This window comes from Aptenodytes forsteri, unplaced genomic scaffold (assembly GCF_000699145.1).
Source record: "Aptenodytes forsteri isolate BGI_AS27 unplaced genomic scaffold, ASM69914v1 Scaffold47, whole genome shotgun sequence".
Taxonomy (NCBI): Eukaryota; Metazoa; Chordata; class Aves; order Sphenisciformes; family Spheniscidae; genus Aptenodytes; species Aptenodytes forsteri.
Window position 1 is genome coordinate 614,418 of NW_008794731.1, and position 11,416 is coordinate 625,833.

An 11,416-nucleotide genomic window follows, 5' to 3' on the forward strand; every position below is an offset into this window, starting at 1 on the left:
CAAAGGTTGCAGACCTGCCATAAACACAGAACTGCAGGAAACAAGGAGAAAGTACAGCTATCTTCACAGAAAAAATATTAATAAATAACTAACACAAGCTGTGTGCTTTAGAAAAGCCTGCAAATCAAATTATTTTCTTTACTTTTAAGGTCAGCACTGCAGGAAGGAATAATCCTGAAGATTAAAATTAAAAAAAAAATCAAACAAAGACTAGTCCTAAGGATAAAAGCAGAGATACAACTTCAATCACTTAAAACTACCTGAAATTGGGAGACCTGGCTCCAAAACAGTGGTGGGCAGGAGGGGCTGGATGGGAGAAACTGGATTGCAATCAGCAAATGAGGAGAAAGCCCAAGCTGTGTGCAGAGATGCTAATCTAGTGCTGACCTGAGCACTGCTGCCTTGTAGATCTTTTTTTCTCTACGCAGACAAATTCTAATTAGAGCATTTCACGTTCCCTGATTTCTAGGAAACCAGCGTACAAGACTTGATGATTTCGTATTTTTTTTTCTTTTCTCTGATTTTTATCGAGTTGTTTTTGCTTCCCTTCCCCTCTCTCCTTCCCCTTCTCGCTCTGAAGTCTTGGCGATGCACGAGAACGTGTTGAAATGCCCCACGCCAGGCTGCACAGGACAGGGTCACGTCAACAGCAACCGCAACACGCACAGGAGGTACCAGCTTTGACTTCTCCTCCGTAACAGCCAGGGCAAGGATGGCAGCAGGGGAACCATCCCCAAAAGCCTTGGCTTTACTCTTGTACTGAGTAATGGGCGAAGTAGGGATGACCCTAAAACAAAGAATAATATGAGAAAGCAAGACGGGGCGGTGATTTTTGGCTGGGCAATAGAGCAGAGCGATGCTTCCAGGCTCGCAGGTGGGACTGTGGAGGGGTAGATGCAGGTGGGGGTTCATGGCAGAGGTGTTTGGCACCAGGGAAGCAGAGGGTGCCCGGTGAGGCTGACTGGAGGGTGATGTTTGTGTTTGGTGGTGTGGCACTTAGCAGGATTTCTAGGAATTTCCACAATATTTAGGCTGAAATTATTGATGAGCTGGGAATTTTGCTGTAGGACCTCAGCCCAGATGTGGTCAGGAAGGGACAGGGTTGCACTTTGGGACCTGTAGTTATACCCCATGCTCTGGCTTCAGTTAAACTCGAGCACTTTTACAAACGGGAAGGCTGCAAGCGGAGGGGATGGTGTGCTTAAAAGCTAGAAACCTTCCAAAAAGCCAGACTAGCTTGTGCTACAGGGATGCGCTCATGAATTTATGATTTACCATTCGTTGCACTTGAGCTTAATTGGCGGAGGGTGACGGCTCTGCAAATGTCGATGCGTTTGCAGGTGCGAGGTGAGTTTGTGTCATTACTCGTTCAGCCGTGGAGGAAGCTGGCGGACGCTTCGTCGTAGCCGTAGCTGCTAAAGGAGAATTAGGGAAATCTGCTTGGTTAATTGAGAAGCTCGGTTTGCTGCAGGCAGCAAGCGATTGCAGTGAGATCGAGGTGATCCACTGGTGTTAGTGGGTTATGGAGCGAGCTTTGGGCACAGCGGTTTGGGCTGAGACCCGGCGGGGTTGGAGCCCTGAATTTCACGTGGGGCTGGGCTGGGGTTCCCTTGGTGCTGGCTGCTCCAGTGATGAAGGTGCCTGTGATGGCTTGGGGTCGGCTGGGAGCATGCGGGCTCTGCTTGTGAGGGGTTTTTACCTTCCCTGAGCAATCGCTGTAAGAGCCAAGCTGTCCCAAAGAGGCAGAGCCAGGCTTATGCGTAGGATGTGTGTGAGCAAAAGCCATTACAGCCCCCGATCTCCCCCAGGCACCGGCGTGCTGGCAGCCATGCACATCAGAAGTGCAAATGCTTCCCTGCAAGCGCCCCTCAGAAGGCTCCCTTCAAACGGCCCCTGCAAAAGATCCAAATAAACACAAATCAAAAATGCCATTTAACTGCTAAAACCACTCAAAGAAACCAGCCCATCCCCTTCTGCCCTGTTGTGCTCAGCCCGGGGGAGCTGCCTCCTTGATCCACCTCCGGGCCCTGGGGATGCTCCGGGGCTCATCCTGGAGAGATTTGGCACTTGATGTTTGGCTGCTTTGCTGCTTGCCAAGACTAAAAGTAAGCTAGGATAATGATAATAAAAAAACCCCTTTAAATGCAAACACTTTTCTCATGGGCTCAGTGCAGTTCTGGGTCCCTGAAATGAACATTTTCATGCTCATCCCTCATGCTTGGTTTCCTTCTCTCTTTTTCTCTCCTCCTTTTAAAAAAAACTCCTACAGTTTATCTGGGTGCCCCATTGCTGCTGCTGAAAAATTAGCCAAATCGCACGAAAAGCAACAAACCCAGTCTGGTGATCCTTCAAAGACCAGCTCCAATTCTGACCGGATACTCAGGTAAACGGGACCGCGAAGCCCAGCGCCGCGTAACCGCGCTGCCCCGGCCCTCCCCGCAATGCCACGCTCGCAAGAGCAGCCGTCACGGCTCCCTCCGGCTGTATCTTGATACTGCTGAGTCCTGTTATTATGATCATAGGTCTCGCCAAGGTGGGGAGATATTTAATTGATGATCCCAGGGAGGGCATTGAGGACAATGAATTGCTTCTGTAGCATCAATTAACGCTGAGGCTACAGGCCAAAGGGTTTTACCAGTGCAGCAGAAGGCATTTGTGCCGATTGCTCTGCAATGCAAACTGCCAGAGAATGATGGCTATTATATTAGCATTATAAGTAGGGTGGGCTCAGGGAGGGGGAGGAGGAGATTTAGGCTACATATAAATCACTCGATGGCAGTTTCACGTAAGTCCACCCGCTTTTCTTCCTTAGCCCACACGGTTCAGAGGAGAGAAACCTGCCAATCATTGCCAAACCAGTCACATTTATTTTGTTATTTCGCCCGTCTCTGTCTTCCTGGGAGAAAGGGCTGTCTCACATTAAGGATGTCCCTGATAGATGCGGGCTTCCGTAGCCGATGTGATTCATGAGGCTACAGATGGATTGTAATACAGTTAGTTATTTTGCAATGAGTGCAGGATAAAAACCGCAGTACGAGCCCTGAGTAGCACTCCCACAAAGGCATCGAGGGCTGATTAATTTATTTATTTGCTCCCCAGGACCGCTGAGCGCCCTGGTGCACCAGCGCTCGGTGCTTTGGAAAGGCCATTTAGGGCGATTACTTATTTATTTCCAGCGGAGCCCACGCCGGGCGCAGAGCACTCTGAGTGCATCATGAGGACAGTCCATGCTCCAAGGAGCTTCCACTCTGAGGACTCGCGGGTGGGAAGAGGTCACGGGAAGGAGAATAACAATAGGCCATTTATATACAATTTATATGCAAGACAAATTGATTCATGATAGGCAGCCCAGCAGAAGCAGGTCTTTAAGAGGGACTCTGCAGGCAGGGGAGAGGCCCTGGTGCTTTTGCAGTGGGGAGTGGAGCTAAACTGGGGTCCTCAGGCCTTCGTGTGCCATCCTGTGTCATGGGTCCCATAAATGAGTGATGCCCAAGTTTCTACTGCTGTTGGAAAGTGCTGCCACACCACGGCAGCCTGCAAGAATATTGTTTTGCATGAGATGGACGCCTCGGTGTTTTGCCTAAAAAGAGAAAAAGAAAAAAAGGAAAGGAAGGGGAAAAAATAAAAAAGGAATCTAAGAGACCCAAACCAGATGCAGACTTGCTGAGGGAGAGCAAAAGGGCTGTCGCTGCCTCTTCTTCCCCAGTAACCCACTGGGGACAAGGTGCAGCTACGCGTCCCCATCGCGTCCGGTCCCCTCCCAACAACTGTTTCATTGACGAAAAGAGAAATCACTGCTGCTCGTTGTTTCATCCTCAGGCCTATGTGCTTTGTGAAGCAACTGGAGATCCCTCAGTACGGAAGCTACCGGCCCAACATGGTCCCAGCAACCCCCCGGGCCAACCTGGCCAAGGAGCTGGAGAAGTACTCCAAGGTCACCTTCGATTATGCAAGTTTTGATGCTCAGGTTTTTGGCAAACGCATGCTTGCCCCAAAGATTCAGACTAGCGAAACCTCACCTAAAGCCTTTAAATGTAAGTTGGGAGCAGGGATGGGCTGGGTTTTGCATTTTCTGCCTTTCTCAACGTGTCGCGAGGCTCTTGGGATCATGGCTTGGGGTGATGGGAGGCTCGGGGCTGAGTCGCTTGATCCCTCCTGCTGCTGCGAAGCAAGGGGAGAAATGGGGATGGGGGAGGCTGAGATGCATCCTGTGGCATGTACATGGTGGAGAGAGGAGCCCATAGCTGTCGGTAAAGCTTTGCCTGGGGGAGAGGCGCTCTGGCTTCGGCTTTGGGAAGAATTGCATCGAGTGGTGGGAACATTAATCTAAGCGATGTCTCTAGGTGGGATAAGTTACACAGTTGTCCTCAGTCGGTCCTCGCTGCTTTGCAGTTCATATCTATTGATCTGTCTTTCCTCATCTAGCTAAATGGATTATAGTTTTCTTCTCTTCCATCTTATATATGACCCACTCCACCCATTTGTCTTCTCTGCTGTGCTCTGCTCTCCAGCTCTGCTACCTATCGATCACCCACCTCCTATCTCCCCGCTTTTTCCTACCGTTGCCACCCACCTCTGCTCTTTACCGAGGACCTTGCACTGGTTACAACACCGTGCAACGAAAGTGTGGGTGAAAATGAAATGGCTAAATAAACGTTCAGGGGCCGGGCTGTCAGGAGCAGGAGGGAAGCTGCATGGGGAGCCAGCCTGCCGCAGACTGATGTTAAACCTCCTCCTTCCCTTTGACACCAAACGTGCACCTGAAGACATCTTTCTGAGGGGAAAAAAAAAAAGATTTAGGAGCCCGGTTTGCAGAAGTCAGCAGCCTTAAGAGGGCTTTCTGTCTGGCTAATCCCACTTCCACAATCCTGTTTAATCCTGATGCAGCTGCTCTCTAAAAAGTGCTCGTACTTGAAAGCATCCTGGTTGTTGCACTACAATGGAAGCGCCCTTTATTACAGTACTAAATCTGTAAAGGATCAGACAATGAAATTGGATGGAGGCCAGAGAGCACAACTGCCACTGTCATCCTGGGTTAGGGCTGATGGAAAAGTAATTTGTTTCCCAGCACAAGTGATTCTCTTGCTGAATAGATTGTGTTATTTGCAATATTAGCAAAGAATTTTCAGGGTAATTGTACTGACAAAAATAATTCCAGCAGACCCACTAGGATAATCCTTTCTATTTTTTCTCATCACTTATTTTACTAATTTGCTGATTGCGAGTCTATTAGTGGTAGAAATACTTATGAAATGGCAAAGCATTGCTGAGCCTACGGTGTGAAATTGAAATTGGCATCTCGCGATCCTGGATATTGTCAGGTTGGGCTGGCAAATACCCGCACCCCGCCGCAAAGACATGGATTAAACTGGACTCGAAAACAAGCAGCCATACACAAGAATAACCATTTGGGCAAACCTCCAATGAGTTAATCAAAGCGACAAGATGAATATGATTGCCAATCATAGCAGGGAAATCTGTTCCTTTCACTGAGAACTTATTTTAAAGAGATCTTCATCCAGAGGGATTTATATTTCCCTGCATGTGTGTGCATAGCTCCCATTAATGTCAATATGCATTATATACACGCACAACGAGGAAGAAAGCAGTCCTGGGGAAGATTAGCATTTTATAGTGTCTTATATTACGAGTTTGTAAGGGGAATAATGAAATCGCTTTGCTCTGCAGCCGCATCAACCAAGGTTGTCTTGCTGCTTCACCATCGTTGGGCCAAAGCTTATGAGTCTTCCCTGGGTGAGACTCCCACTGAAGGGGGGGATGTTTTCCCCCAAAAAGGGCATAGTGAAATGAATTAAGAACTTGAAGATTTTGCTAATTGATTCAGAATACAATCCTGTGACTGTTGAAAATCAGATGATCCCCTGTTTGCACCCACTGAAACAACTGACTTCAGAGGGACTCTGTGTGGGTCAGGGCCCTCCTAAACAGGTCCAGGTTCAAGATTAGGGCGAGTTTTATTGTGGGTTAACCCTGGGAAACACTCACTTTCATTTCATAGGGTGTAAAGAGAAATTGCCTCTCCAGGATTGCACTGCTGCGTGCTGTGACATAGAGTAACAGTGCGGTGTCGTGGCCGCGTGCGGCTGTGTAGTAAATCCTGTTATTCAGGCATATTTAAATGATATCTCATCTGTCAGAAAATCCATATTTCACTGGTGTGATCATCGGAAGCTCGTATTTCATAGCCATGGTTTTGCTATTAATGTAATTTTTTAAATTGTAAGTTTTCAAACATGCTACAAGAAATCTCCCCGTAAGTCAGCTCTGCAGATAAGTTATGAACAACAAAAAAAGAGCCAGGAAGCTTCTCTAAACTTTCTCTTTAGCTGCTTCCACCGAGGAGTAGCTTTAATGAAGAAAAGCACTCATGTTCTGGGGACTTGATGGCAGAGTCAGTTAATGAATTAAGTTTTCACACCGAGAGACCATTGCGCAAGCCGCAGCCAGCACTGCTCCTATTGCACATCCCAGGCAACAAAATAGCCTGTGGATTGGTAATAACGACAGGTTGCCACTGGAAGTGCTAATACGTTAGCTGTGTCAGACTGACTTAACCTCTCACCGCTGCCCGTGCTGGTTATACATCAGCCTTGTGTTGTTCCTTCTCTTTTTATTCCAGCCAAACCTTTTCCAAAGGCCTCTTCCCCCAGCCACAGCCCCTCCAGCAGTTACGTGAAGAGCACTTCATCTTCCTCCACAGGCTTCGACTACTCCCACGATGCCGAGGCTGCACACATGGCTGCCACTGCCATCCTCAACCTCTCCACCCGCTGCTGGGAAATGCCGGAGAATCTCAGCACGAAGCAACAAGAGGCCCCCGGCAAGGTGAGCCGAGCGTGCCCGGGGACCACCGCGCCACCACGCAGCAGAACGGGTTAAAACTGGAAGTTTGGGATGGGAGAAATACCTTTTTTTACTCTTCCTTTCATTTTAATCTTTAAATATAGAGGGAATGCAGAGACTCATCACATATCATCCTTTCACTCCCTGCTTTGGGTGATGCAGTTTGGAGGAGGTAATCTTGGCTTTTAGTGTGTTATGGAGATGCATCATGGTTCAGATTACCCATCTGAGACGAGCATCGTTCCCAAGCAGAGTCTCAGGGCTGATTTCAGTTGCTCACTGGTCTGTATCTGATGCCATTTGAGATTCCCCGGTTGCGTCCAGGCTGACCTCCAGCTATTTTTCAGAGGAACACAGGTTTTCCAGGAGTCCCATGTTGCACCCCCAGCCTTGGGCAGACGTCTTGGATGCCATGGGGCATCTTAAATGGCACTAGATGCCTGTGTTCGAGCAACTGAGTCAAAATGCCACGTTGCTGGTAGTAGAGGAGTGCATTTGCACGGCATGTTTCTGAAAATATTTATGAAAGAGCATCCCTTCCATTCAGTTCCTTCTAACTGACTGTGGAGAGGATGGGACATGAATAATCTGCCCCCTGCACTGCAGAAGACAAAGGGGGGCAAGATCCCCGTAGGGAATTGCTGGCAGCTGCTAACGTTGGCCATGCTTCCGACCTTTCAGTCCATGGACATTGAGGTGGATGAAAATGGGACTCTGGACTTGAGTATGAACAAGCACCGCAAACGGGAGAGCACCTTTCCCAGCAGCAGCAGCTGCAGCAGTAGTCCCAGCATGAAGTCCCCAGATGTGTCCCAGCGCCAAAACAGCACCAGTGCCACGAGCAGCACCATGACCTCCCCCCAGTCCAGCCAGACCTCCCGCCAGGATGAATGGGATGGGCCCATTGACTACACTAAACCAAACCGTCAGCGGGAAGAGGAGCCAGAAGAGGTGAGCGGTGACTCTTGATGCTTAAATAACATCTCATGGGGGATTGAATGCCATGTTTGCTTGCACAGTTGTCCTATTTTCCTCCAGAACCCCCAGTTTGCCCTTTCAACATAGCAGAGGAGTATTATTAGCTTTGTCAGTGCTACCAGACATCAGCTGTGGACAATCAGGCAGGAGCAGATGCTCTTGGATCTGCTGGGTTGCTTTTGCCAAGGAAGAACCCACCACTTGCGTTGTCCTGGGTCTGCAGTGCTTTCTTCATTGTAAATCCTTTCGGCTCATTTGCACCAGTGGTGCTCCTGGTGACATTCCCCGGGATGATTTGTATCTGCCATTAGCAGATATGGCCCTGCGCGCCACTTAACATTAATCCTTGCCCGTGGGGGAGCCCAGCCATTACCTCCTGGCTGGGGTGAGCGTCCTGGCCCTGGAAGCAGCACGCTGCTTCTCTGCCCATGGGGAGGCAGGTGCTGCTGAGGATGAGTATGGGGGGATTGCACTGATCTTCATCCCTTCAAGACCTTGGGAGAGCCAGGTGTAAATCCCTGTACAGATGTGTTTTACCCGTTTCTCCTATAAAAAGGGGAAATTGCAGGCTATTTGATCTCTGGTTTGGGTACTTCAAGGCGCTTGCAAAGGGCTCAGGAGCGTTGGCAATGCTGCACTAACTGGGATGAACCTGGGATCCTTTCCCGCCATGGCTCAGCATCAATGACCACCACTACAACCACTTTTCCTGGCTGTTTTCTTGCAGTCAGAGCCTGCCGCCCACTCTTTTGCCTCCTCGGAAGCTGATGAGCAAGAAGTGTCGGAGGAAAACTTTGAAGAACGAAAATACCCAGGGGAAGTTACTTTAACCAACTTCAAGCTTAAATTCCTCTCCAAGGACATCAAGAAAGAGCTGCTCACGTAAGTCCTGCCTTCTTGTATCTTCCTCCAAAATGTATAAAATATGTATGCAGGACAGCCAGGCTGGTAGGAGACAAAATTTGTTAGCAAATACATTTTAAAAATTAGAAGTGTAGTTCCCTTTCTTACTGTGATTGGTCTTATCTCATCTAAGCGGTTCAAATGAAAGCTCAAAGAGAGACCCTATCCTCATACAACTGCTGATCAATGAGGCATATGGCCTTGAAACTCTGCAGTGATGAAGGGATCTTTCTGGGGAGCTCGGTGCTCTCAGGATTCACGGACGTGAACTTAGAAACCTCCTTGCAGGGCCCGTTTTCCCTGGTGTTTTCCTGCACGTGTGTTTCTGGCACAGTGATGGAGCCTGTCCAACCTCCTGCCCTGAATTATTTTGGGACGCTGGGTGATGCTGTGGAGCCAAGAGCACCCGAGGGATCTCAGTACCTTCTTCATGGGGGCGTTGAACCGCAAGGTGCCTCGTTGGGAAGGCAGGACTTGTGGGCTGTTTAACATAGAGCAATGAGTCCCATCACCGTGATACTGCAGGGCCACAAAATGTGAACTAGGGCTACAGCAAGATTGCATCTTACATTGGAGAGAGATCTTAACTGAACTCACATCTGCGTATTCATGGCATTGGGTGGGTGGAAATATAGACCCAGGTCTATTCTATTAGGTGGAGTATTGCTCTGCATCCACACTGATCCTCCAAACTAATGGTCAATGTTTAGAGCCTGACCTAAATGCTGCAGCTTGGACCTGGCTCTGATCTAATGGCAGGTCGGGATCAGACTGGAGGTTGAGATGGGGAGGTCTCACCTCCCAGGCATCCCAGCAGATCTGCTGTGCTTGGGCCTCTTTCCTGTGCATCTGACCTTCCCATATGTTAAACAGGGAAGAGTCAGCGGGCATCGTTTTGCTGACTTTATACAACGTAGCTCGTTATTTGGCTACGCAAGCAGGAAGCTGAGGGAGCAGACAGGCAAGGAGGAGATCTGTAGGGGCAGAGCAGCAGCAGCATCTTCCCTAAATGAGCAAAGCACAGGCCAGCTGCCCTATGCAAGCTCTAAAGGCTTTGTTAAAATCCAGCAGCGATGTGAATAGCAGTTTCTGAGGTAGAGCCCTGAAGTCCTCCTGTGCTATAATTGTATTACGAGGGTAGAGAAATTTCCTAAACGGAAACAGCCCTGGAATAAATACATGGTGTCGTGGGCAGCCCTGAGCCTTCTCTCCCCCTTTAGCATCCTTGTTCCTTTCTGGCCCAAAGGCCGTGATGAATTAGCTGTAGTTAACTCGGGAGCAGACTTGCCCTCTGTGTCTGTTTGATGCTCTGTGTCTGGGTGCGGTTCTTGGGCCATCTCCAGGCACTGATGGCAGTCGCTGTGAAGGTGCTCCTCACCTCTATCTTCTCACTGCCCTGCTGTTGGCAGACGAGTGCGTACCACGTAGCAATACGTCACTGCTGCTTGAACATCTTCATATCAGCGCTGGCTCTAAGGCTCACTGTGTTTGTGTGGGTGTTGTGGTTGTGAAAAGGACTCAAGGGTGAGCAGGGAATAGCTGCATTCCCAAGACTCAGCCTGCCAGGCCAAACTGTCCCAGGACATCCCTGCGGTGTCCCAGGACATCCCTGCTCTCTCGCATACCCCCTGGCCTTGGGCAGGCAGGGCACGACCGTGCCAGAGCCTCACTGCTCATGCACAAACTGGATTTTATTCCCTGGAGACCGAGAAGGGATGACACCTTTTCCCATCGCCCACGCAAGTGCAGTTCTCTGGGGAGGCAGCGGAGAGGGACGGGTGGGAAACGCAGCCCGGCGAAGGCAGCAGGTGGGATGCGGCAGCTTCTGCCTGTCCTCAATTTAGGAGCCCCCAGGCACAAGAGTCAGAGGGTAATTTTATTCCCCTTCCGGAGTGAAGAGTGTTTTCAAGCTTTTCTTTGCAGCTATAAGGGCTGGGAAAAAAACCATCATTTCAGAAAGCTGAAATCTGACGCTTTCAGGGAATAAGCTGATTCCTGCAGCCAGAGCTTCAGTATTGCAAAAATCATTCAAATTGGCAGCAGCAAGGCAGTGGTGTTCATGCCTGTTCATTCATGCCACCCAGCAGGCTGCTTGAAGTCTTCCACCGCCACCGAGCAAACCAAGCAACTGAGTATTTTGAACACTTCCTTCATATTTGCCACAAATTTTTTCGATTTTTTCAGATTTTTTTCAGGATCCTTGTGATCTTTTGGGAACAAAAAAGGGAGGAAGGGGAGCTGAAAGGGAAACAGCTGGTTTATTTGCATGCAAACATATAAACACATGGCGAGGTCCGATGGAAGGAGCCGGTGTAAGCGGTCTGGCACCGGGGCCGGGCTGAGCCCCCCCGCAGACAGACCCCGAGGAGGGCTCAGCTGGTTTTGCAGATCCGTGGCTCTCGGGTGAATTCCTGCCTTTCCAGCACTTACACTCGTTGTTGTTGTTGCCCAGTTGCCCAACCCCAGGCTGTGACGGCAGTGGACACATAACGGGAAACTATGCCTCTCACCGCAGGTGGGTTGACCTTTTTTCTCATGGTTCGGACTCTAAAGACAAATTTTTTTTTCTTTTAGTATATTTTTTGACCATGTGGATAGTTTGGTTCTGTTTCCTCCCTACCTTCTGTTGCCCCTTTCCCTCCCCCCACCCTGGCCCTTTTTCTTTTTTTCC

The 11,416-nt window shown here is 49.3% G+C and overlaps 1 protein-coding gene across 1 annotated transcript in view; it reads left to right on the forward strand.

Moving 5' to 3' along the window:
- MYT1 (myelin transcription factor 1) overlaps positions 1-11,416 on the forward strand; it is a 34,781-nt gene that overhangs the window by 10,202 nt on the left and 13,163 nt on the right. Inside the window, exons 7-13 of the mRNA XM_009273936.1 lie at positions 581-671; positions 2,270-2,383; positions 3,820-4,034; positions 6,722-6,846; positions 7,546-7,815; positions 8,570-8,724; positions 11,198-11,260. Coding sequence (XP_009272211.1) covers positions 581-671; positions 2,270-2,383; positions 3,820-4,034; positions 6,722-6,846; positions 7,546-7,815; positions 8,570-8,724; positions 11,198-11,260 — 1,033 coding nt within the window. The remainder of the gene's footprint in view (positions 1-580; positions 672-2,269; positions 2,384-3,819; positions 4,035-6,721; positions 6,847-7,545; positions 7,816-8,569; positions 8,725-11,197; positions 11,261-11,416) is intronic.